This window comes from Oryx dammah, unplaced genomic scaffold, assembly GCF_014754425.2.
Source record: "Oryx dammah isolate SB20612 unplaced genomic scaffold, SCBI_Odam_1.1 HiC_scaffold_11229, whole genome shotgun sequence".
In the NCBI taxonomy this organism is placed as follows: domain Eukaryota; kingdom Metazoa; phylum Chordata; class Mammalia; order Artiodactyla; family Bovidae; genus Oryx; species Oryx dammah.
In genome coordinates, this window is record NW_024080622.1 from 1,166,368 (window position 1) to 1,191,364 (window position 24,997).

The window sequence follows — 24,997 nt, forward strand, 5'->3', positions numbered from 1 at the left end:
AACAAGACTGGGAGCTGACTGTGGCTCAGATCATAAACTCCTTATTGCCAAATTCAGACTTAAATTGAAGAAAGTAGGGAAAACCACTAGATGATTCAGGTATGACCTAAATCAAATCCCACACAGTTATACAGTGGAAGTGACAAATAGATTCAAGGGATTTGATCTGATAGACAGAGTGCCTGAAGAACTATGGATGGAGGTTGATAACATTCTACAGGGGGCCATGATCAAGACCATCCCCAAGAAAAATAAATGCAAAAAGGCAAATGGTTGTCTGAGGAGGCCTTACAAATAGCTGTGAAAAGAAGAGAAGCTAAAGGAAAAGGATAAAAGGAAAGTTATACCCATCTGAATGCAGAGTTTCAAAGAATAGAAAGGAGAGATAAGAAAGCTGACCTCAGTTGCCAATGCACAGAAATAGAGGAAAACAATAGAATGGGAAAGACTAGAGATCTCTTCAAGAAAACTAGAGATACTAAGGGAATATTTCATGCAAACATGGGCACAATAAAGGACAGGAATGGTATGAACCTAACAGAAGCAGAAGATTTTGAGAAGAGGTGGCAGGAGTACAAAGAAGAACTACACAAAAAAGACCTTCATGACCCAGATAATCACGATGGTGTGATCACTCACCTAGAGCCAGACATCCTGGAATGTGAAGTCGAATGGGCCTTAGGAAACATCACTACAAACAAAGCTAGTGGAGGTGATGAATTCCAGTTGAGCTATTTCAAATCCTAAAAGATGATGCTATGAAAGTGCAGCACTCAATTTGCCAGCAAATTTGGAGAACTCAGCAGTGGCCACAGGACTGGAAAAGGTCAGTTTTCATTCCAATCCAACAGAAAGGCAATCCCAAAGAATGTTCAAACTACTGCACTATTGCACTCATCACACACACTAGCAAAGTAATGCTCAAAATTCTCCAAGCCAGGCTTCAACAGAACATGAACCGTGAACTTCTAGATGTTCAAGCTGGATTTAGAAAAGGCAGAGGAACCAGAGATCAAACTGCCGACATCCATTGGCTCATCAAAAAGCCGAGAGAGTTCCAGAAAAACATATATTTCTCCTTTATTGACTATGCCAAAGACTTTGACTGTTTGGATCACAACAGTGTGTGGAAAATTCTTCAAGAGATGGGAATACCAGATCACCTTACCTGCCTCTTGAGAAATCTGTATGCAGGTCAAGAAGCAGCAGTTAAAACTGGACATCGAACAACAGACTGGTTCCATATTGGGAAAAGTGTATGTCAAAACTGTATATTGTCACCCTGCTTATTTAACTTATGTGCAGAGTACATCATGAGAAATGCTGGGCTGGATTAAGCCCAAGCTGGAATCAAGATTGCCGGGAGAAATATCAATAACCTCAGATATGCAAATGACACCAAACTTATAGCAGAAGGCAAAGAAAAACTAAAGAGTCTCTTGATGAAAGTGAAAGAGGAGAGTGAAAAAGCTGGCTTAAAACTCAACATTCAGAAAACTAAGATCATGGCATCGGGTACCATCACTTCATGGTAAATAAGTGGGGAAACAATGGAAACGGTGAGAGACTTTATTTTGGGGGGCTCCAATATCACTGCAGATGGTGATTGTAGCCATGAAACTAAAAGACACTTACTCCTTGAAAGAAAAGCTATGACCAACCTCAACAGCATATTAAAAAGCAGAGACACTACTTTGCCAACAAAGGTCCATCTAATCCAAGCCATGGTTTTTCCAGTAGTCATGTATGGGTGGGAGATTTGGACTATAAAGAAAGCAGAGTGCTGAAGAATTGATGCTTTTGAACTGTGGTGTTGGAGAAGACTCTTGAGAGTCCCTTGGACTGCAAGGAGATCCAGCCAGTCCATCCTAAAGGAGATCAGTCCTGAATATTCATTGGAAGGAGATGCTGAAGCTGAAACTCCAATACTTTGGCCACCTGATGCAGAGAACTGACTCATTGGAAAGACCCTGATGCTGGGAAAGATTGAAGGTGGGAGGAGAAGGGGACGACAGAGGATGAGATGGTTGGATGGCATCACCGACTCAATGGACATGAGTTTGGGTAAGCTCCGGGAGTTGATGATGGACAGGGAGGCCTGGCGTGCTGCAGTGCATGAGGTCGCTAAGAGTTGGACACGACTGAGCAACTGAACTGAACTGACTGATAGGATAGGGTGTGTTGCCATGCAAATATCACAGCTTTTGCCTTTTTTACTGTTCAATCATGCTCCTGCCATCCACTTTTACTGACAGGTTCACTATGGCCAGTTTTGTAAGAAGATATGCAGTTGTCTGGTTTTCAGGTAGCACCTCTCAGGTGACACTGGTGGTAAAGAACCTGCCTGCCAGTGCAGGAGACATAAGAGATGCAGGTTTGATCCCTGGGTCAGGAAGATCCCCTGGAGGAGGGCATGACTACCAACTCCAGCGTTCTTGCCTGGAGAATTCCATGGACAGAGGAGCCTGGTCGGCTACCATGCATGGAGTCGAAGAGAGTTGAATGTGACTGACCACACACACACAGTAAGAATTTATGAACTGTGGTCTTGGGCAAAATGCTGGAGAGAAGAAACAGAGAAATTTTTTTGGACATTGTGGCTCAAAAGACAGACTTATAAAATATGAGCCAATTAAAGAATAAATGAATGCTAAAGTGAGAAGTGCTTAAAACAGCTGCACTACCTGTTCTGAAAAGGAAATGATGATTGTGTGCTTTGGAGTGCTTATCTGAAACATGGGACTTACTTATGAGTGGGATTTAATTTCCAGGTCATGGGAGAAAAATGAGCAACATCATGGGAGAATGTTCCAATAACAAAATATAACGTTGGTGTGACAAAATAGAAACGACTGTGGGAAAAGCACTCTGCTTTAGGCATTTTAGTCTGGAGAGGATACACACAGGACTCTCTAAAGGAGAACAGATCTAGCTAGAAGATAAGCTAGAAGGCTGTTGCAAAAATTCAGTTCAGTTCAGTTCAGTCGCTCAGTCGTGTCTGACTTTTTGCGACCCCATGAATCGCAGCATGCCAGGCCTCCCTGTCCATCACCATCTCCTGGAGTCCACTCAGACTCACGTCCATCGAGTCAGTGATGCCATCCAGCCATCTCATCCTCAGTCGTCCCCTTCTCCTCCTGCCCCCAATCCCTCCCAGCATCAGAGTCTTTTCCAATGAGTCAACTCTTCGCATGAGGTGGCCAAAGTACTGGAGCTTCAGCTTTAGCATCATTCCTTCCAAAGAAATCCAGGGCTGATCTCCTTCAGAATGGACTGGTTGGATCTCCTTGCAGTCCAAGGGACTCTCAAGAGTCTTCTCCAACACCACAGTTCAAAAGCATCTGTTCTTGAGCGCTTAGCCTTCTTCACAGTCCAACTCTCACATCCATACATGACCACAGGAAAAACCATAGCCTTGACTAGACGGACCTTAGTCAGCAAAGTAATGTCTCTGCTTTTGAATATACTATCTAGGTTGGTCATAACTTTTCTTCCAAGGAGCAAAAATTCAGACGGGGTAATTTGGACCTGAACTAAAATCAAAGATCTGCACAAGAAAAAGAAGATCCAAGAAAAATCTCATTTTCTGAAAGGGTATAAAATTGTATAAACTTTCTAATTTAAAAGAAACCTTAGAGAACATATAGTTTAATGAATAACAAAATGTTTTCCTCTGGTATCAGTGTTTTCAGCAAAGATTTTTGTCTTTAGAAATGCTTTTGATGTTACAAGTATGTTCCTAAAAAGCCTTCTCTCACTGCCTTTCTTCTTTTTTCCCATAGATGAGGTTAAAGTGAAAAGTGAAACACAGTCTCTCAGTTGTGTCTGACTCTGGGACCTCATGGTCTATAGCTTGCCAGTCTCCTCTGTCCTTGTCATTTTCTCGGCAAGAATACTAGAGTGGGTAGCCATTCCTTTCTCCAGGGGATCTTCCCAACCCAAGGATTGAACCCAGGTCTTCTGAATTGCAGGCTGACTCTTTACTGTCTGAGCCTTCAGGGATGGAGTAGAGCCATCAGGATGGAGTAGAGTAGATCAGTCATCACTGTATTTGTTTTGAGAATCGGACTAGCCTGTGTTCTAGTTCATCTGAAACTGAACCTGTACATTTCATCAAGTGATGCCTTCCTTTAGGATGAATAGGTTTTTTTAGTAGTTTGCTACTGCTGCTAGGTCGCTTCAGTCGTGTCTGACTCTGTGTGACTCCATAGATGGCAGTCCACCAGGCTCCCCCATTCCTGGGATTCTCCAGGCAAGAACACTGGAGTGGGTTGCCATTTCCTTCTCCAATGCATGAAAGTGAAAAGTGAAAGGGAAGTCGCTCAGTCGTGTCCGACTCTTCGCTCCCCCATAGACTGCAGCCCACCAGGCTCCTCTGTCCATGTGAATTTCCAGGCAAGAGTACTGGAGTAGGGCGCCATTGCCTTCTCCCTTTTAGTAGTTTACAAAAGCTAAATTGGTCTAGGGGTGGGAGCAGTGATGTCACCAGCTCAGACTGGGAAGAAGGCATCACTGCCAATGAACTTTTAATCCTGCTGGTGGAAAATATAGAAGTTAGTGTTGCTAGGCAGTCTGGGTAGAAATGAATAGTATAAGACTGCCTCCTTGCCACTAGTTTTTTTTTTTTGAACATATCAGGACTTTTCTGCAACAAAGAACACACACACATACAGTAAAGTGTAAAAGAAAAAATGATGAATTCAATCAGACAAACTAATGTCAAACTCAACCCTGTCCCTACCTCCTCATTCACATATACTAATTTTGTGACATTGGCAAGTCACTTAATTTCTTCTTGTTTCCTAAACTTCTCTTGCTTCATCTCATCAGCATCAAAACAATTGTTAATATATGGTAGGCAGTTTATAAATATTTTTGTGAGACAAATAATCAGAAAAAATTACATTTCCTTGTAATCAAGGATGAAGAAATACAAAGAGTTGTCCACAGAAGGCACTTGTTAGTTTGTTCCAGGACTGATTTCAAAGCCCAAGCTCTTTACGCCACCTCACCCCAGTGGTGCACGTGGTCAAGTAGAGCTTATGCTATGTGTGGTCATTTCTGCCTCTGGTAGTTGTTTGTCCTTGTAGGTATATAAATAAAAAATGGTAGAGCCTGGGTGCGTCAGCTGTGACAACAAGAATGGCTGACTTTTCTGTGGCTAGCTGGGCTTTTTATTAAATATTCAGTTTTGATGCCAGTTAGCAGAGTATTATGCTAGCCAGCCCAAATTTGACTTACTCTTATAAAAATGTGTATTCAAATTAGAAAAAAAAAAAAAAAAGTTCACCAGTCTCCCAAGACACAGTACTGCAGTACTGGTAACCCTTTACGGACACCACTGTAAAAGTTTGCAAATCCCTTTAAACACAAAGAATAATGACAAAAGACACCAGCCCACCAACCACAGTTCAGCAGAGGTGGAAAGTCGACTTCAAATGTGCTGGTATTTTTTTCTTTATCAACTTTATTGAGGAATGACTTATACATGATAAGCTACGTCTAAAATGAATGAATTCCAGCCATCATATACACTGATAAAATAACCAGTCAATACCTAGAACAATTCCACAAACCTAGAATGGTTCATCATTCCTTTTTAAATGTCCATCCGTTCCTCTAACCTTGACACCAGGAAACCACTGTTCTATTGTTGACACCATAGATTAAATTTTAATTTACATAAATTGAAAACTAAAGTAAAAATGTATCATTCATATAAGTATGGAAAGGCATTCACTACTTTCATGTCTATATTGGTTATACACACATTTTTATCCGTATATGAAGCAGACTGGTGTTGATGGGGCTAATCTTTAGCTCTGCAGAGTCACATTCTTCCTACAGATACTCTTGAATAATCCTGGCAAAGAATTGGATAAGCCCCTTCCATCCTCTTTCTAAGACTTTTCCCAAGCGCTTCACATTTACCAGATGCATGCACATCACTGTATTTGACTGATAAGAACCATGTCATGTATTTTATGGCAAGGTCAGTATATCTACACATTGAGAAAACTATATTCAGAGAGACTGACATTTCTAGTGAGCGGCTGACCAAGAGAGAATCCAGTTTTTCCTCTCCTTTTGCAGTAGTCATGTCATCATGAACAAGGGAACCTATAATAATAATAAATCCAGCCGTCACATGAATCCCTAGAGAACTATTAATAACTCCTGTATAACTTTCCAATCATAGAGTTAGAAAATTAAATTGGAAAAGATGGAGTTGTGTGAGTGTTCTGAGTTGAACTGTGTCCCTTCTTCTCCCCTGCAAATTCATATGTTGACGTCCTAACCCCAGAGCCTCAGAATGTGACCACATTGGAAAATAGGGTTGCTGCAGATGTAGTTAGTTAAGATGAAACCATACTGAAGAAAGGCAGGCCCATCATCCAGGGTGACCAGAGTCTTTATAAAAAGAGGAAACTTTGGACACTGATACCCACAGGGATAAAAGCACATGAAGACTGGAACTATATAGTCACAATCCAAGAAACCACCAGAAGCTAAGAAAGAGGCCTGGGAGAATTCATTCTCTGTCATCTCAGGGGTAGTGTGGCCTTAGCATCACCTTGGTTTTGAACTTCTGGCCTCCAGAACTATGAGACATCTTCTCTTGTTCCAAGCCACCCAGCTTGTAGTACTTTGTTGCAGCAGCCCAAGGGAACAAATCTAATAGAGCAATGAGTGAGCAACAAGAAAACACAAACTATACTACAACATGAAGAAAGTATATATTTTATAAAGTACACTTAAGATCTTTTGCTGAACGTTAATGCTGATTAAGATTGCCCAGAAAGTTAATTGATAGACTCAGACACTTTGAAAAGATAAAGAAATTCCAGGTTGTCCCAACATTGCTCTAACTTGCATCATAGATGAATACACTTTCATGTCTGGAAGAAATAATAAGGTCACCATGCTCAGCCTTTCAGTGGATAATTGAGTGTCTTTGACTATATACTAGCTAACTGGTTTTTTCAGCCTCTGCTTGGATACATCTGCTAACTCCTAGGGCTGCTGCTGTTGCTAAGTAGCTTCAGTCGTGTCCAACTCTGTGCGACCCCATAGACGGCAGCCCATCCGGCTCCCCCATCCCTGGTATTCTCCAGGCAAGAACACTGGAATGGGTTGCCATTTCCTTCTCCAATGCAAGAAAGTGAAAAGTGAAAGTGAAGTCGCTCAGTCGTGTCTGACTCTTCAAGACCGCATGAACTGCAGCCCACCAGACTCCTCCGTCCGTGGGATTTTCCAGGCAAGAGTACTGGAGTGGGTTGCCATTGCCTTCTCCAAACTGCTAGGGCAACCCACTCTATCTTTAGAAGCTCTGATTAAAATAGGATTTCTTAGGTTAAACTGAACTGTATCTATCTATAGCTTTTACCCATTCATTATAGTTTAGTTTCTTAAAGCAAGAAAGAATGCATTTAATTTCCTTTTCACAGGTCGGGTCCTTTCAGTGTTTCACATCAATCGTGTCACTCCTCAGTCATTTGCTCCCTGAAATAGCCCTTGAGTTCTTTTTACTATTACTCACATGACACAGTCTGATCAGCTCCATAGAGTGGTCTAGTTTATCTCATTTCTTTTAGAGTGGAACATATAGATCTTGATAATGGTCACAATAGTGGAGATTAGAATTAAGTTAAATATACTATTATTCTAGATAATACCCTTCAATTAATGGTGGCTCCATGATAAAGAATCTGCCTGCAGTGCAGGATCTGCCAGAGACACGGATTCAATCCCTGGGTTGCAAAGATCACTTGGAGGAATAAATGGCAACCCACTCCAGTATTCACACCTGGAGAATCCCATGGACAAAGGAGCCTGGTGGGCTATAACGATAAGGTCCCAAAGAGTGAGACATGACTGAAGTAACTTAGCTAGCAAGATTATATTAACTTTGGGGAGCATCACCGTATTCAGTTGTTGTTGTTATTGTTCAGTTGCTCAGTCCTGTCCTACTCTTTGTGACCCCATGGACTGCAGCACATCAAGCTTTGTCCTTCACCATCTTCCAGAGTTTGCTCAAACTCATGTCCATTGATTGAGTCAATGATTCCATACTACTGTCTCATCCTCTATTGTTCTCTTCTCTTCCTGTCCTTAATCTTTTCCATCATCAGGGTCTTTTCCAGTGAGTCAGCTCTTCGCATCAGGTGGGCAAAGTATTGGAGCTTCAGCTTCAGCATCAGTCCTTCCAGTGAATATTCAGAGTTGATTTTCTTTAGGATTGACTGGTTGGATCTCCTTGCTGTCCAAGGGACTCTCAAGAATCTTCTCCAGCATCACAGTTTGAAAGCATCAATTCTTCCCAGTACTCCACCTTTTTTATTGTCCAGATCTCACATCCTACACGTCTAGTGGAAAAACCATAGCTTTGACTATATGGACCTTTGTAGGCAAAGTAATGTCTCTGTTTTTGAATATGCTGTCTAGGTTGGTCATAGCTTTTCTTATAAGGAGCAAGTGTCTTTTAATATCATGGCTGCAGTCACCGCCCACAGTGATTTTGGAGCCCAAGAAAATAAAATTTGTCATTGTTTCTATTTTTTCCCCGTCTATTTGCCATGAAGTGATGGGACCAGATCTTCATTTTTTGAATGTTGAGTTATAAGCCAACTTGTTCACTCTCCTCTTTCACCTTCATCAGGAGGCTCTTTATGTTCAGATATTGCATAAAATTAACTAAAGTTCCTGAGTCATTTTTTCCACCAAATAAGCTGCATGATGATAGGCTTTGGCTTGATCATCAAGAACCATAAGTGGTCTGGTGCTTAGATAAGTCATCAAATAAATGAATGAATATATGTGTATACACACACACACACACACACACACATACATACACACACACACACACATATATATATATACACACAAATGCTAAACAATGCATTCCCTCCTGAACTTACACCATTTGGGAGGAGGGGGTTTTTACTTTATTTTGTTAAGCTCCACCAGAAAAGAAATACCTTCTAACCAGTAAAGAATCCTATCATTTATCACGTATCTTCCAGATAGCAAGAACCTTCCATGTGTTCACAAATTGTTTCTTCTGCACACTTTGATAGCATTGAGGAAAACAGACATTTTAAGACTTGGTCTATATCTGTACTTCAACTTAGACTTGCTCTGTATTCCAGACAAGTATTAAAACCTGTTTTCTCCAGCAGTAAAATGGTACTAATATAAGATATTGTGTGTGTAAATTTAGTTGATTGTGTGTGCATGTGTGTATGCATATTTATAGATGGCTGCCTCACCAGGATTTTTATGCTAACAAAAATCCTGGGGCTTCCCTGCTGTCTCAGTGTTAAAGAATCAGCCTGCTAGTGTAGGAGACATGGGTTCAATCTCTGATCTAGGAGGATCTCACATGCCACAGGGCAACTAAGCCTGTGCGCCGCAACTATTGAATCTGTGCTCTAGAGCCCAGGAGCCAAACTACCGAAGCCCTGGTGCCCCAGAGCCCATGCTCTGCAACAAGAGAAGCCATCACAGTGAGAAGCCTCCGTGCCACAACTAGAGAGTAGGCCCCGTTTGCTGCAACCAGAGAAAAGCCTGTGCAGCAATGAAGATCCAGCCCAGCCAAAAAAATAAATAAACAAAATTATAAAAACTCTATTTAATCCTTTAATAGTTTTAGTTATAACATAGTGACTTATGGGATCACTTTGCCTTCTGTGTTTATATAACAATCCCAGACTATAACTTTATGTCAAGGAGGAAAGAGTGTGAACTGCATTCTATTCCATTTTCCAAATGAATAATTCAATCTTATAAAATAATTGACTCTATCTCTTGTGCTAGATATTCTGTATATTGAATGAAGAAACATGTTTTCCTTGACTTGCAGGGATGTTAAAGACTGATGAGATATATTTACAAAGTGCTACACAAGTTAGAGGAAAACTAACTTTGACAGCATCTTGATAGAGACATGAATGCTATGTATATCAAGAAAAATCAATATATCAAAAAGTTCTGTTTCAGAAGATATATTTTGAATAGCTTGAACTCTCTATTTGATATACTTTGGCTCTCTTAGTTACCTTATTGTCAAACTAATTTAACTATAGTCATTTTCATGAGGAACAGTTTCATGTTAGTTTTTCTTTTTAAATGAAGCATAACTAAATCTTCAATTTTCTGTTAAATTTCAATCAAAAATTATAAAACAATTCAGAAGGTTTTTATTTTAATGACATATGATGAAATCACATTAATCAACCAAGAGTATATATAGCCCATATAATGATAATGAACACTGATCAAGGGATTCACATTATGCCTTTGTCAGAAGAGCTACTAAACTTTGCTAGTGAAAGAAAAATACCAGTGTGATTCTGTTTTTAAATTTCCTAATGGAAGATCCAAACTTTGTGTTTGGATATGACATTCCCTATAAATCACTCAAAGGACAGAGAAATGAAAAGTGATTCATACATAGCCATTTGTTAGCCAATTACTACAGCATATTGCTTAAATGGTTGTATATTTTGGAATAATATGGAACTCCCTGTCCCAGACTGTTTTACATGATACTTATGACCATATGTTAGTTACAGGTAAACCCAACCTTAAATATCCTATTCTACTGTTGCTATAAGATTGTTTTTATTTTATGAACTAGAAATGCAGGTCAGATGTGTTTTTCACTTAATACATTGACTTTTTTGTGTTAATTATGCCCAAACATTTTTCCAGTTGTATTAAGAAGTAATTGACATAATTGACTGTATAAGTTTAAGGTATACAACATGATGGTTTGATTTACATATATTGTGAAATGATTATTAAAATAGATCCCACTAACATCCATCTTTTAATATAGATACATAGATAAAGATAAAATATAGATACATATATAGAGAAAAGAAAGAAGAGAATGAAGGGAAAACCTTGTGACAAGAACTCAAGATTTACTCTCTTAAGAACGTTCCTATATATTGTACACCAATGTTAGCTGTAGCCATCACATTTTACATTATATCCCTAAAACTAATTATCTTATAACTGGAAGTTTGCATTATTTATACCTTCCTCCAATGCCCCTATCCCCAGTCCTCACCATTAATAACCACAAGTCTGATCTCTTTTTGTATGAGTTTTTAACTTTTTTTCTATACATAAGTGAGATCATACATTATTTTGTCTTTATCTGATTTCACTTTAGCATAATGACTTCAAGATCCATCCGTGTTCTTGCAAATGGTAAGACTTCATTATTTTTATGGAATTAAATAAATAATGGAATAACATTCCATTTCATATCAGTTCAGTTCAGTTCAGTTCAGTTCAGTTCAGTCGCTCAGTTGTGTCCGACTCTTTGTGACCCCATGAATCGCAGCACGCCAGGCCTCCCTGTCCATCACCATCTCCCGGAGTTCACTCACACTCACGTCCATCGAGTCCATGATGCCATCCAGCCATCTCATCCTTGGTCGTCCCCTTCTCCTCCTGCCCCCACTCTGTCCCAGCATCAGAGTCTTTTCCAATGAGTCAACTCTTCGCATGAGGTGGCCAAAGTACTGGAGCTTCAGCTTTAGCATCATTCCTTCCAAGAAATCCCAGGGTTGATCTCCTTCAGAATGGACTGGTTGGATCTCCTTGCTGTCCAAGGGACTCTTAAGAGTCTTCTCCAACACCACAGTTCAAACGCATCAATTCTTCAGTGCTCAGCCTTCTTCACAGTCCAACTCTCACATCCATACATGACCACAGGAAAAACCATAGCCTTGACTAGGCGGACCTTAGTCACAAAGTAATGTCTCTGCTTTTGAATATACTATCTAGGTTGGTCATAACTTTTCTTCCAAGGAGTAAGCGTCTTTTAATTTCATGGCTGCAGTCACCATCTGCAGTGATTTTGGATCCCAAAAAAATAAAATCTGACACTGTTTCTACTGTTTCCCCATCTATTTCCCATGAAGTGATGGGACCGGATGCCATGATCTTCATTTTCTGAATGTTGAGCTTTAAGCCAACTTTTTCACTCTCCTCTTTCACTTTCATCAAGAGGCTTTTTAACTCCTCTTCACTTTCTGCCATAAGGGTGGTGTCATCTGCATATCTGAGGTGATTCATATTTCTCCCAGCAATCTTGATTCCAGCTTGTGTTTCTTCCAGCCCAGCGTTTCTCATGATGTACTCTGCATATAAGTTAAGTAAGCAGGGTGACAATATAGAGCCTTGACGTACTCCTTTTCCTATTTGGAACCAGTCTGTTGTTCCATGTCCAGTTCTAACTGTTGCTTCCTGACCTGCATATAGGTTTCTCAAAAGGCAGGTGAGGTGGTCTGGTATTCCCATCTCTTGAAGAATTTTCCACAGTTTATTGTGATCCACAGTCAAAGGCTTTGGCATAGTCAATAAAGCAGAAATAGATGTTTTTCTGGAACTCTCTTGCTTTTTCCATGATCCAGTGGATGTTGGCAATTTGATCTCTGGCTCCTCTGCCTTTTCTAAAACCAGCTTGAATATCAGGGAATTCACGGTTCACGTATTGCTGAATTCTGGCTTGGAGAATTTTGAGCATTACTTTACTAGCATGTGAGATGAGTGCAATTGTGCGGTAGTTTGAGCATTCTTTGGCATTGCCTTTCTTTGGGATTGGAATGAAAACTGACCTTTTCCAGTCCTCTGGCCACTGCTGAGTTTTCCAAACTTGCTGGCATATTGAGTGCAGCACTTTCACAGCATCATCTTTCAGGATTTGAAACAGCTCAACTGGAATTCCATCACCTCCACTAGCTTTGTTCATAGTGATGCTTTCTAAGGCCCACTTGACTTCACATTCCAAGATGTCTGGCTCTAGATTAGTGATCACACCATCATGATTATCTGGGTCGTGAAGATCTTTTTTGTACAGTTCTTCTGTGTATTCTTGCCACCTCTTCTTAATATCTTCTGCTTCTGTTATGTCCATACTATTTCTGTCCTTTATCGAGCCCATCTTTGCATGAAATGTTCCCTTGGTATCTCTAATTTTCTTGAAGAGATCTCTAGTCTTTCCCATTCTGTTGATTTCCTCTATTTCTTTGCATTGATCGCTGAAGAAGGCTTTCTTATCTCTTCTTGCTATTCTTTGGAACTCTGCATTCAGATGCTTATATCTTTCCTTTTCTCCTTTGCTTTTCGCCTCTCTTCTTTACGCAGCTATTTGTAAGGCCTCCCCAGACAGCCATTTTGCTTTTTTGCATTTCTTTTCCATGGGGATGGTCTTGATCCCTGCTCCTGTATAATGTCACGAACCTCAGTCCATAGTTCATCAGGCACTCTGTCTATCAGATCTAGACCCCTAGAGCGCGCGCGGAGCCCGCACCGGCGGCGGAGCCGCTATGGGTCCGCCCGGCCCCGGGCACCACGCCGCTCCAGCACCGGCCTAGAGCCAGAACTGAAGCTACAAGATGGCTGACCAGGACCCAGGGGGCATTAGCCCCCTCCAACAAATGGTGGCATCTGGCACGGGGGCTGTTGTCATCTCCCTTTTCATGACCCCCCTGGATGTGGTGAAGGTACGCTTGCAGTCTCAGCACCCCTCAGTGGCCAGTGAGCTGATGCCTCCCTCCAGACTCTGGAGCCTCTCCTACGCCAAATGGAAGTGCCTCCTGTACTGCAATGGTGTCCTAGAGCCCCTCTACCTGTGCCCAAATGGTGCCCGCTGTGCCACCTGGTTTCAGGACCCCACTCGCTTCACTGGTACCATGGATGCTTTCGTGAAGATCGTGCGGCACGAGGGTACCACGACCCTGTGGAGCGGCCTCCCAGCCACCCTGGTGATGACTGTGCCAGCCACTGCCGCCTACTTCACCGCCTACGACCAACTCAAGGCCTTCCTGTGTGGTCGAGCCCTGACCTCTGACCTCTACGCTCCCATGGTGGCTGGCGCACTGGCTCGCCTGGGCACCGTGACTGTGATCAGCCCCCTAGAGCTGGTGCGGACAAAGCTGCAGGCTCAGCACCTATCATACCGGGAGCTGGGCACCTGTGTCCGAGCAGCTGTGGCTCAGGGTGGCTGGCGCTCACTCTGGCTGGGCTGGGGTCCCACTGCCCTTAGGGATGTGCCCTTCTCAGCTCTGTACTGGTTCAACTATGAGCTGGTGAAGAGCTGGCTGAGTGGGCTCAGGCCAAAGGAACAGACCTCTGTGGGCATCAGCTTTGTCGCTGGCGGCATCTCGGGGATGGTGGCGGCCACCCTGACTCTACCCTTCGATGTGGTGAAGACTCAGCACCAGGTCGCGCTAGGAGCAGTGGAGGCTGTGAGAGTGATGCCCCCACACACCGACTCCACGTGGCTGCTGCTCCGGAGGATCCTGGCCGAGTCAGGCACCAGGGGCCTCTTTGCAGGCTTCCTCCCGAGGATCATCAAGGCTGCCCCTTCCTGTGCCATCATGATCAGCACTTATGAGTTCGGCAAAAGCTTCTTCCAGAGGCTCAACAGGGAACAGCTTCTGAGCCCTTGAAAAGAGCGAGGGGACAAGGATCCTACCTCTTCCATGGACAGGGTGGGGCAGGAGGAGACTGAGCCAAGTGCCTTTTCCTTCAGCACTGAGTGGAGGGGCCTCCTTTCTCTTTCCTCCCCACTCAGCCTCAGGGGTAGGGGAATGCCCCTCTGCACCCACCCAGAGCACCCCACCAACCCCTGACTGCTTCCTGCTGTTCCCCATTCCCCGGCCCTGAGAATCGTCACTCTCTCCCCTCAAGTTCAAGACCAAATCTGCTCACTTCTCCCCTCATTTCCCTGTGGGTTTGCAAAACCCTGGGCCTGGCGTAGTCTGCACCCTCTCCTGTTAATTTGTTGAGTCTAAAGATGATAAACTTCTTTCCAGTGGAAAAAAAAAAAAAGATCTAGACCCTTAAATCTATTTCTCACTTCCACTGTATAATCGTAAGGGATTTGATTTAGGTCATACCTGAATGGTCTAGCGGTTTTCCCTACTTTCTTCAATTTAAGTCTGAATTTGGCAATAAGGAGTTCATGATCTGAACCACGGTCAGCTCCCGGTCTTGTTTTTGTTGACTGTATAGAGCTTCTCCATCTTTGGCTGCAAAGAATACACTCAATCTGATTTCGGTATTGACCATCTGGTGATGTCCATGTGTAGAGTCTTCTCTTGTGTTGTTGGAAGAGGGTGTTTGCTATGACCAGTGCATTTTCTTGGCAAAACTCTATTAGTCTTTGCTTTCTTTCACTCCACATTCCAAGGCCAAATTTTCCTGTTACTCCAGGTGTTTCTTGACTTCCTACTTTTGCATTCCAGTCCCCTATCATGAAAAGGACATCTTTTTTGGGTGTTAGTTCTAAAAGATCTTGTCAGTCTTCATAAAACTGTTCAACTTCAGTTTCTTCAGTGTTACTGGTTGGGGCATAGACTTGGATAACTGTAATATTGAATGGTTTGCCTTGGAGACGAACAGAGATCATTCTGTCGTTTTTGAGATTGCATCCAAGTACTGCATTTCAGACTCTTTTGTTGACCGTGATGGCTACTGCATTTCTTCTGAGGAATTCCTGCCCGCAGTAGTAGATGTAATGGTCATCTGCCATATTGTTTTTATTTATCATTCATCTATCAATAGACACAGGTTGTTTCCATGACCTGGCTATTGTAAGTAACACTACTATGAAGATAGTGTGCAGGTATCTTTTGGGGTCAGTGTTGTCATTACCTTTGGATATATTCCTAGAACTGGAATTGCTGGATCATATGGTAGTTCTATTTTTAATTTATTGAGGATCCTCCATACTGTTTTCTGTAGTCCAGACATTTCTTAAATAACCTTATAATATTTTATTGCATGGCTAAATGAATTTCTTTATTCTTCTGTTCTTTATTCTTTATTGTAAGATTTTTTTTTACAGTTTTTTTTCCCCTTATTATAAGTAATGCAGTGATGAATAGGGGCAATATTTTATTAGGAAAAGTAGAAAATTATAGAGTGTGGAAATCAGCCTTCACATGTCTAAGGAAATAAAGAATAAAAAAAGTCTGAGTGATAATGGGGGAAGACTTAGAGGTATAAAAATGAAAGTAAGGGTGCACCAGAAAGGGCGTGAGAAGGTCCAAGATATAGTTTACTTGCCAGTGTGATCCCAGAACCATCTTTCTACTTGTTTGAAAGTGCCTGGCTCTAACAGAAACCTGGAATACTTATCAAGACTTCACTTGATCTAAGTAGAAAATGTATTTTAACTACAAATCTGTGGTTAACATACCCTATATATTAGTGGTATTTGGTTAACCACTTAAAGAATATAATAGTTAGAAATTCCCAAAGTATGTTTAGAAATCTGTTTATTGGAAATAAATACATACTCATCAATAAAAAATATGAATCTGAACCTGAATCTGTTATAAGGCAAATACTTTAAAATCTGACATCTACTTCCTCTGCCCTAAAAATAAAACAAATACATTCTCTTGAAGAAAAAGGAGTCATTGCTAATTCTAGTAACCACTTTCCAGTCCTCATTCTTGCTGACCTGCCTATTCTGTTTACCACTGATCACCACTGTCTTTAATAGTTCCTCTTCATGATTGTGACCTCTACTCTTCATTTCTACTTTTACTTCTCTAGCTGATTTCTCTCTGACTCATTTTTTATGTTTTACACATAGAGTTACTCGGGTGCTCTCTTCTCTTCTGTATTCTTTACTATCACTTGCAAAGTTATCTGTTTATTCTATTCCACATGCATTTGACCCTCAAATTTGTGTCCAGCCCATATCTATTTTCAGATCCTCAAAAAGGATGAATTTTTTAAAAAATAACATCTAGAAAATTGCTGAAAAACAAGGATAAAGAGAAAAATGTTAAAAAGTAGCTGTAAGGGAGAAAAGTTATATTCAGGAAAACCACAGTAAGAAAAACAACTGACATCTCAGAAACAATGAATTTATATCTAAGATAGTTACCACTATTACCTACTAAATGCTTCCCAGGTGGAAATAACAGGAAAGAGTCTGCCTGCCGTTGCATTTGCTGCAGGAGACTTGGATTTGATCTCTGGGTCGGGAAGGTCCCCTGGAGGGAGAAATGACAACACACTCCAGTATTCTTACTAGGAGAATCCCATGGACAGAGGACACTTGGATGCTACAGATCATAGGGTTGCAGAGAGTCAGACATGACTGAAGCAATTTAGCATGCACAGGGCTTATATGAGAAATTAAATGGGTTAATATCATTAATCACTTAATAATAGTGAACAGTATCTGGCACAAAGTAAATTCTAAATAAATGTTTGTTATGTAAAATAAAAGCTACATGGTAGTTGGTATTGTAAGTTGTTAAAATATCCATTGGGAAAAAATTTCTGGAAACAAATGAGACAATACCAAATACTGTAACTTATGTGGCATTTACTTTTTCCTTCATACTTTCTATAATCATGTACTACTATTATTATTGCTGCTGCTGCTAAGTTGCTTCAGTGGTGTCCGACTCTGTGCGACCCCATAGATGGCAGCCCACCAGGCTCCCCCGTCCCTGGGATTCTCCAGGCAAGAACACTGGAGTGGGTTGCCATTTCCTTCTCCAGTGCATGAAAGTGAAAAGTGAAAGTGAAGTCGCTCAGTCTTGTCCGACTCCTAGTGACCCCATGGACTGCAGCCTACCAGGCTCCTCGGTCCATAGTATTTTCCAGGCAAGAGTACTGGAGTGGGTTGCCATTGCCTTCTCCAACTAGTATTATTACAATACAATTTTGATACAAGGTATGATCCATAGAAACAGAGACTTTATATAGTTCACTGTGTACCTCAGCACCTAGAACAGTACCTACTCCTCTATAAATTAGCTCATACCTTGAAGATGAGAAAATACTTTTTGAAAATAGTTCCTAATATATATGTTGCAACTATGTATACAAGAAAGAAAAAGAGCACAGATAAATAGAGTTTAGACCCATTTAAGTTCTTAAAAATTGAAAGTGGGTTATTTAGAAAAATATAAATAATTTTGCAATTACTTATATCTGTAGTGCAGATAATCAGCCCTTTCATTTTCAAAAGACCCCAAGGAGGAATATGATAGCATCATTTAGATTCCCTTTTTCTAAAAGCTTTAGTGTTTCTTATTCAGATATAGAAAACTTTTTTTTTTCCTTTTGGAGGATTGTGTTTAGGATCAAATCATTTATTATTATGGTACCTTACTGCATGCTTGCATGCTAAGCCGCTTCAGTTGTATCTGACTCTTTGCCACCCTATAGACTGTAGTCCATGAATCTCTTTTGTCCATGGGATTCTGGAGGCAAGAATACTGGAGTGGGTTGCCATGACCTCCTCCAGGGGATCTTCTTGACCCAACGATCGATTCTCAACCCAGCGATCTGTTACAGCTCCTGCATTGCATTCTTTACTGCTGAGCCACTGGGGGAGTCCATGGTACTCATTACGATTGAAGACAATTTTAGCGCTTCGGGGATGATTTAGAGATCATCCGTGCGTATTACAAATGAGCAAACTGAGCTCATTGAGGTTACAGGGCTAATCAGTCACAGAGCTGGAGCTAAAACCCAGGGCTTCTCTTTGACATCCAAGGTTAGTTTTTAATGGACTCTGGCCTTGGCAGCTCTTATATAGTTTCCTTCAGTTTTTCACATTCGCTGTTAGATTTTCCTTGCTAATGGATGTCAGTTATACTGTTAGATCAAGAGCAGTATTCTTTGGGGGAATACAGTGGAAAGCTTAGCTCGTATCTTACCATAAATTGAAAGCAATAGGAATCCTATGGGTAAATAATTTTTGAGTATATAGGAAAGATTTTTAATTTACAGTAATCCTAAGGAAGATCCCCTGGAGAAGGAAATGGCAACCCACTCCAGTACTCTTGCCTGGAAAATTCCACGGACAGAGGAGCCTTGTAAGCTATAGTCCATGGGGTCGCAAAGAGTCAGACACGACTGAGCGAATATTGGAATTGGAATCCTAGAGAGAGGTAGTTTGTTCTCATAAATGAGTTGTTATATTTCTCTATTTATCTAATGGATGACTTTGACAATAATATGGAAAAATCTACAATTTGATCTTAAAGTCAAGGACTTTTTACTATTTATTAGTACTTCCCTTAGAAAATGGTGATTTACCTATTTACCTATTTATGACTAGTGTAAGTGCACATTTTTTTCTCCATGCACCAATATTTCCTCTCTTTATCCTCTGTCCTATCTCCTAATTAGGATTTTTGGAGACTGATATATTTTGAAAGCAAGTGACTGTTTTCAATTAGAAAAATGCAAATATCCTAATTATTATTGGTTCCTTCTCTTCAAAATATATTCAAGCTGAGCTGAAATTTAACTGCTATAAATACCCCTTCTATTTAATTTATTTTGGGGAGTTTGCAATTTATCAAGTTATTTCAAATATTTTGTTTCTATTGCATGATCTACTTCCAGTTTTTTCCCCTTTCTAGCCCTACTATTGTGCTGTATGCCTACGAATGTTATGTCATTATTATTACCACTAATGTTAGAAAATGAGTTTGTTTTAGGATTAATGTGAATAGTAACTTTTATTTTAAATGAAAAAAAAAAAAAACAAACCTAGAGATGATACTTAGGGAAGTATTTTAACTTTTCTATGTTTGCTTGTATGACCAGCCCCTCTTCACCTTTATTAACCAACTGTCATAAGAAAACGTATCTCTGATCATTACAAGCTCTTTTATCTTTGAGAATTTTTTTCACAAATGCCCTGTGTAGAGTCTGAATCATAAGTTAACCATCAGTTCGGTTCAGTTCAGTTCAGATCAGTTCAGTTCAGGGGCTCAGTCGTGTCTGACTCTTTGTAATTCCATGGACTGCAGCACGCCAGGCCTCCCTGTCCATCACCAACTCCCAGAGTTTACTCAAACTCATGTCCATTGAGTTGGTGATGCCATCCAACAATCTCATCCTCTGTCGTCCCCTTCTCCTCCTGCCTTCAATCTTTCTCAGCATCGGGGTCATTTCCAATGAGTCAGTTCTTCTCATCAGGTGGCCAAAGTATAGGAGTTTCAGCTTCAATATCAGTCCTTTCAATGAATATTCAGGATTGATTTCCTTTAGGATTGACTGGTTGGATCTCCTTGCAGTCCAAGGGACTCTCAAGAGTCTTCTCCAGCACCACAGTTCAAAAGCATCAGTTCTTCAGCACTCTGCTTTCTTTATAGTCCCACTCTCACATTCATACATGACTACTAGAAAAACCATAGTCTTGACTAGATGGACCTTTGTTGGCAAAGTAATGTCTCTGCTTTTGAATATGCTATCTAGGTTGGTCATAACTTTTCTTTCTTCCAAGGAGTAAGCGTCTTTTAATTTCATGTCTGCAGTCACAATCTGTGGTGATTTGGGAGGCCAAAAAAATAAAGTCTGTCACGCTTTCCACTGTTTCCCCATGTATTTTCCATGAAGTTATGGGACTGGATGCCATGATCTTAGTTTTTTAAATGTTGAGTTTTAAGCCAACTTATTCATTCTCCTCTTTCACTTTCATCAAGAGGCTCTTTAGTTCTTCTTCACTTTCTGCCATAAGGGTGGTGTCATCTGCATATCTGAGGTTATTGATATTTCTCCCTGCAGTCTTGATTTCAGCTTATGCTTCATCTGGCCCAGCATTGCTCATGATATACTCTGCATATAAGTTAAATAAGCAGGGTGACAGTATACAGCCTTGACGTACTCCTTTCCCAATTTGGAACCAGTCTGTTGTTCCATGTCCAGTTCTAACTGTTGCTTCCTGACCTGCATACAGATTTCCTAAGAGGCAGGTCAGGTGGTCTGGTATTCCCATCTCTTTAAGAATTTTCCAAAGTTTGTTGTGATCCACACAGTCAAAGGCATTGGCATAGTCAATAAAGCAGAAATAGAAGTTTTTTCTGGAACTCTCTCAGTTTTTCAATGATCCATCGGATATTGGCAATTTGATCTCTAGTTCCTCTGCCTCTTCTAAATCCAGCTTGAACATCTGGAAGTTCATGGTTCATATATTGCTGAAGCGTGGCTTGGAAAATTTAGAGCATTACTTTACTAGCATGTGAGATGAGTGCAATTGTGCAGTAGTTTGAGCATTCTTTGGCATTGCCTTTCTTTAGGATTGGAATGAAAACTGACCTTTTCCAGTCCTGTAGCCACTGCTAAGTTTTCCAAATGTGCTGGCATATTGAGTACAGCACTTTCATAGCATCATCTTTTAGGATTTGAAATGACTCAACTGGAATTCCATTTCCTCCACTAGCTTTGTTTGTAGTGATGCTTCCTAAGGCCCAGTTGACTTCACATTCCAGGATGTCTGGCTCTAGGTGTGTGATCACACCATTGTGATTATCTGAGTCTTAAAGATCTTTTTTGTACAGTTCTGTGTATTCTTGCCACCTCTTCTTAATATCTTCTGCTTCTGTTGGGTGCATAATGTTTCTGTCCTTTATTGAGAGACTAGAGATCTCTTCAAGAAAATAGAGATACCAAGGGAACATTTCATGCAAAGATGGGCTCAGTAAAATAGAGAAGTCAACCATAGTAATATTTCATTCCATTGTTCAGTTCAGTTCAGTTGCTCAGTTGTATCTGACTCTTTGCGACCTCAAGAACTGCAGCACACCAGGCCTCCCTGTCCATCACCAACTCCCAGAGTCCACCCAAACCCATGTCCATTGAGTTGGTGATACCATCCAACCATCTCGTCCTCTGTAATCCCCTTCTCCTCCTGCTCTCAATCTTTGCCAGCATCAGGGTCTTTTCAAATGAGTCTGCTCTTCATATCAGGTGGCCAAAGTATTGGAGTTTCAGCTTCAACATGAGTCCTACCAGTGAACACACAGGACTGATCTCCTTTAGGATGATTGTTAAGCAGAAGTTATTCTGATACTTGTTAAAAATGGCAAGGAAGACTTTATTCCAGACTATTGTGATAGCGGGAGAGGTTGAACTCAACTCCAAGTACAAACAGGGATGAGTAGGACTTTATAGCTGACAGGATGAGGACGAGCATGGCAGATACTAAGAAGGGCTCCTTCTGATATTTATGATATTAAGGTGAGGATGAGGAAAGGAACTTGATTAGATACCAAGGTGGAGGAAGAGGAGCTTGATTGGATTTCTAGAGTGGGAAAGATTCTTAATAAACTGACTAAGGAGAGTTCTTTTCTAAAAATGGATTCAGCAGGTCAAGGTTGAGACATTGTCAAGAAGAGGGCTCAAAGGAACCTGACTAAAGTTTGGTCAAGAAGGGAGTCTTTGTGACCGTAACCTTTCTACATTTGGATTTACTCTCTAATATGAATGATGATCTGACTGGCACTCAGATTATCAGCTCCTTATTGCAAAATTAAGGCTCAAATTAAAGAAAGTAGGGAAGCCCACTAGGCCATTCAGGTATGATCTAAATCAAATCTCATGAGTATACAGTAGAGCTGACAAATAGATTCAAGGGACTACATCTGATAGAGTGCCTGAAGAACTCTGGATGGAGGTTCATAACATTGTACAAGAGGTGGTGACCCAAACTGTCCTCAAGAAAAATAAATGTAAGAAGGCAAAGGGGTTGTTTGAGGAGGCCTTACAAATAGCTGTGAAAAGAAGAGAAGCATAAGGCAAAGGAGAAAGGGAAAGATATACCCAGGTGAATGCAGAGTTCCAGAGAATAGCAAGGAGAGATAAGAAAGCCTTAAGTGAACAATGCAAAGAAATGAAGGAAAACAATAGAATGGGAAAGAGTAGAGATTTCTTTAAGAAAATCAGAGATACCAAGGAATATTTCATGTAAAGATAGGCACAATAAAGGACAAAAATGGCAAGTACCTAACAGAAGCAGAAGAGATTAAGAAAAGGTGGCAAGAATACACAGAAGAACTGTACAAAAAAGTCTTAATGACTCAGATAACCAATGGTGTGATCACTCACCTAGAGCCAAACATCCTGGAGTGTCAAGTCAAGTGGGCCTTAGGAAGTATCATTACTAACAAAGCTAATGGATGATGGAATCCCAACTGAGCTACTTCAAATCCTAAAAGATGATGCTATGAAAGTGCTTCACTCATTATGCCAGAAAATTTGGAAAAACTCAGCAGTGGCCACAGGACTGGAAAAAGTCAGTTTTCATTCCAACCCCAAAGAAAGGCAATGCCAAAGAATGTTCAGATTGCACTCATTTCACATGCTAGCAAGATTCTGCCCCAAATCTTTCAAGATAGGCTTTAACACTGCATGAACCAAGAACTTCCAAATGTACAAGCTGGATTTAGAAAAGGCAGAGGAACCAGAGATAAATTGCCACAATATGCCACTGGATCATAGAAAAAGCAATGGGATTCCAAAAAAACATCTACTTCATTGACTGTGCTAAAACCTTTGACTGTGTGGATCACAACAAACTGTGGAATATTTTTAATGACATGGAAATACCAGATCACATTGTCTGCCTCCTGAGAAACCTGTATGCAGGATAAAAAGGAACAGTTAGAACTAGACATGGAACAACAATCTGGTTCCTAATTGGGAAAGGAGTACATCAGGGCTGTATATTTTCACCCTGCTTATTTAACTTACATGCAGAGTACATCAGGTGAAATGCCAGGCTGTCTGAATCACAAGCTGGGATAAAGATTGCAGGGAGAAATATCAACAATCTCAGATATCCAGATGATATCACCCTTACAACAAAAAAATGAAGAGAAGCTAAAGAGCCTCTTGATGAAGGTGAAAAAGGAGAGTATGAGAAAGCTGGCTTAAAACTCAGCATTCAAAAAACAAAGATCATGGTATTTGGTTCCATCTCTTCCTGACAAATAGATGGGGAAAATGTGGAAACAGTGGCAGATTTTATTTTCTTGGGCTCCAAAATCAATGTGGATGGCCACTGCAGCCACAAAATTAAAATACACTTGCTCCTTGGAAGAATAGCTATGACAAACCTAGACAGCGTATTAAAAAGCAGAGATATCACTTCGCCAACAAAAGTCCTTATAGTCCAAGCTATGGTTTTTCCAGGAGTCATGTATGGATGTAAGAGTTGAACCATAACAAAGGCTGAACACTGAAGAATTGATGCTTTCAAACTGTGTCATCGGAGAAGACTCTAGAGTCCTTTAGACTGCAAAATCAAACCAGTCCATCCTGAAGGAAATCAACCCTGAATTTTTACTGGAGGGACTGATGCTGAAGCTGAAGCTCCAATACTTTGGCCACCTGATGTGAAGAGCCGACTCACTGGAAAAGACCCTGATGCTGGGAAAAACTGAGGGCAAGAGGAGAAGGGGGTGACAGAGAATGAGATGTTTGGATGGTATCACTGACTCAGTGGATGTGAATTTTGGGAAATTCAGGGAGATAGTGAAGGACAGGGAAGGCTGGTGTGCTACAGTTCATGGGTCACAAAGTGTCGGACTTGACTTAGCAACTGTCTTCAAAAAAACAATGGCCCAATGTGAGCTTCCCAGGTGGCACTAGTGGTAAAGAACCCACCTGTCAATGCAGAAGACATAGAGATGGGTGTTTGATCTCTGAGTTGAGAAGATCCCCTGGAGGGGGGCATGGCAACCCACTCCAGTATTCTTGCTGGAGAATCCCATAGATAGAGGAGCCTACTGGGCTGCAGTCCATGGGGTCATAAAGAGCTGGACATGACTGAAGCGACTTAGCACACACACTCACATGGCTCAATTTAGAATGCTAGAGATACTGTCCTAGTTCTACATCTGTGGGAGATAAGCTCTGTTATCACTCATAATGATAGTTGAGTAGAATCAAGGTCTTTATCAGCATGAAGTCTTTTAGCCCAACTGTACCCACACTGATGATATCTTCCAAGTGAAATCCAGGAAATCCATTCAAACTCAGAGAATGATGAGAATATTTGTAGTATTTGTATTGAACTATTTGCCAGGCACTACCCTGGATAGTTTATGTAAATTAATCATGCAAATCCTTACTGCAATCTTCTGATATAAGTACTATTATAATATCACCCTCATCCCAGGATTTCAGGCAGATTAACTAAAGC

The 24,997-nt window shown here is 40.9% G+C and overlaps 2 protein-coding genes across 2 annotated transcripts in view; both read left to right on the forward strand.

Annotated features, from left to right (window-relative positions):
- The window catches only part of LOC120861138 (fatty acyl-CoA reductase 2), a 178,065-nt gene that overhangs the window by 61,726 nt on the left and 91,342 nt on the right, over positions 1–24,997 (forward strand). The window lies entirely within an intron of this gene.
- LOC120861140 (solute carrier family 25 member 39-like) lies at positions 13,319–14,842 on the forward strand. Its single transcript, XM_040236775.1, has one exon. It carries the CDS (start codon positions 13,419–13,421, stop codon positions 14,472–14,474), a length of 1,056 nt encoding a protein of 351 aa, XP_040092709.1. The 5' UTR covers positions 13,319–13,418; the 3' UTR covers positions 14,475–14,842.

What these genes read in the sequence shown, in the direction of transcription:
- LOC120861140 (XM_040236775.1), top strand. Translation starts at nt 13,419, where the DNA reads ATGGCTGACCAGGACCCAGGGGGCATTAGCCCCCTCCAACAAATGGTG.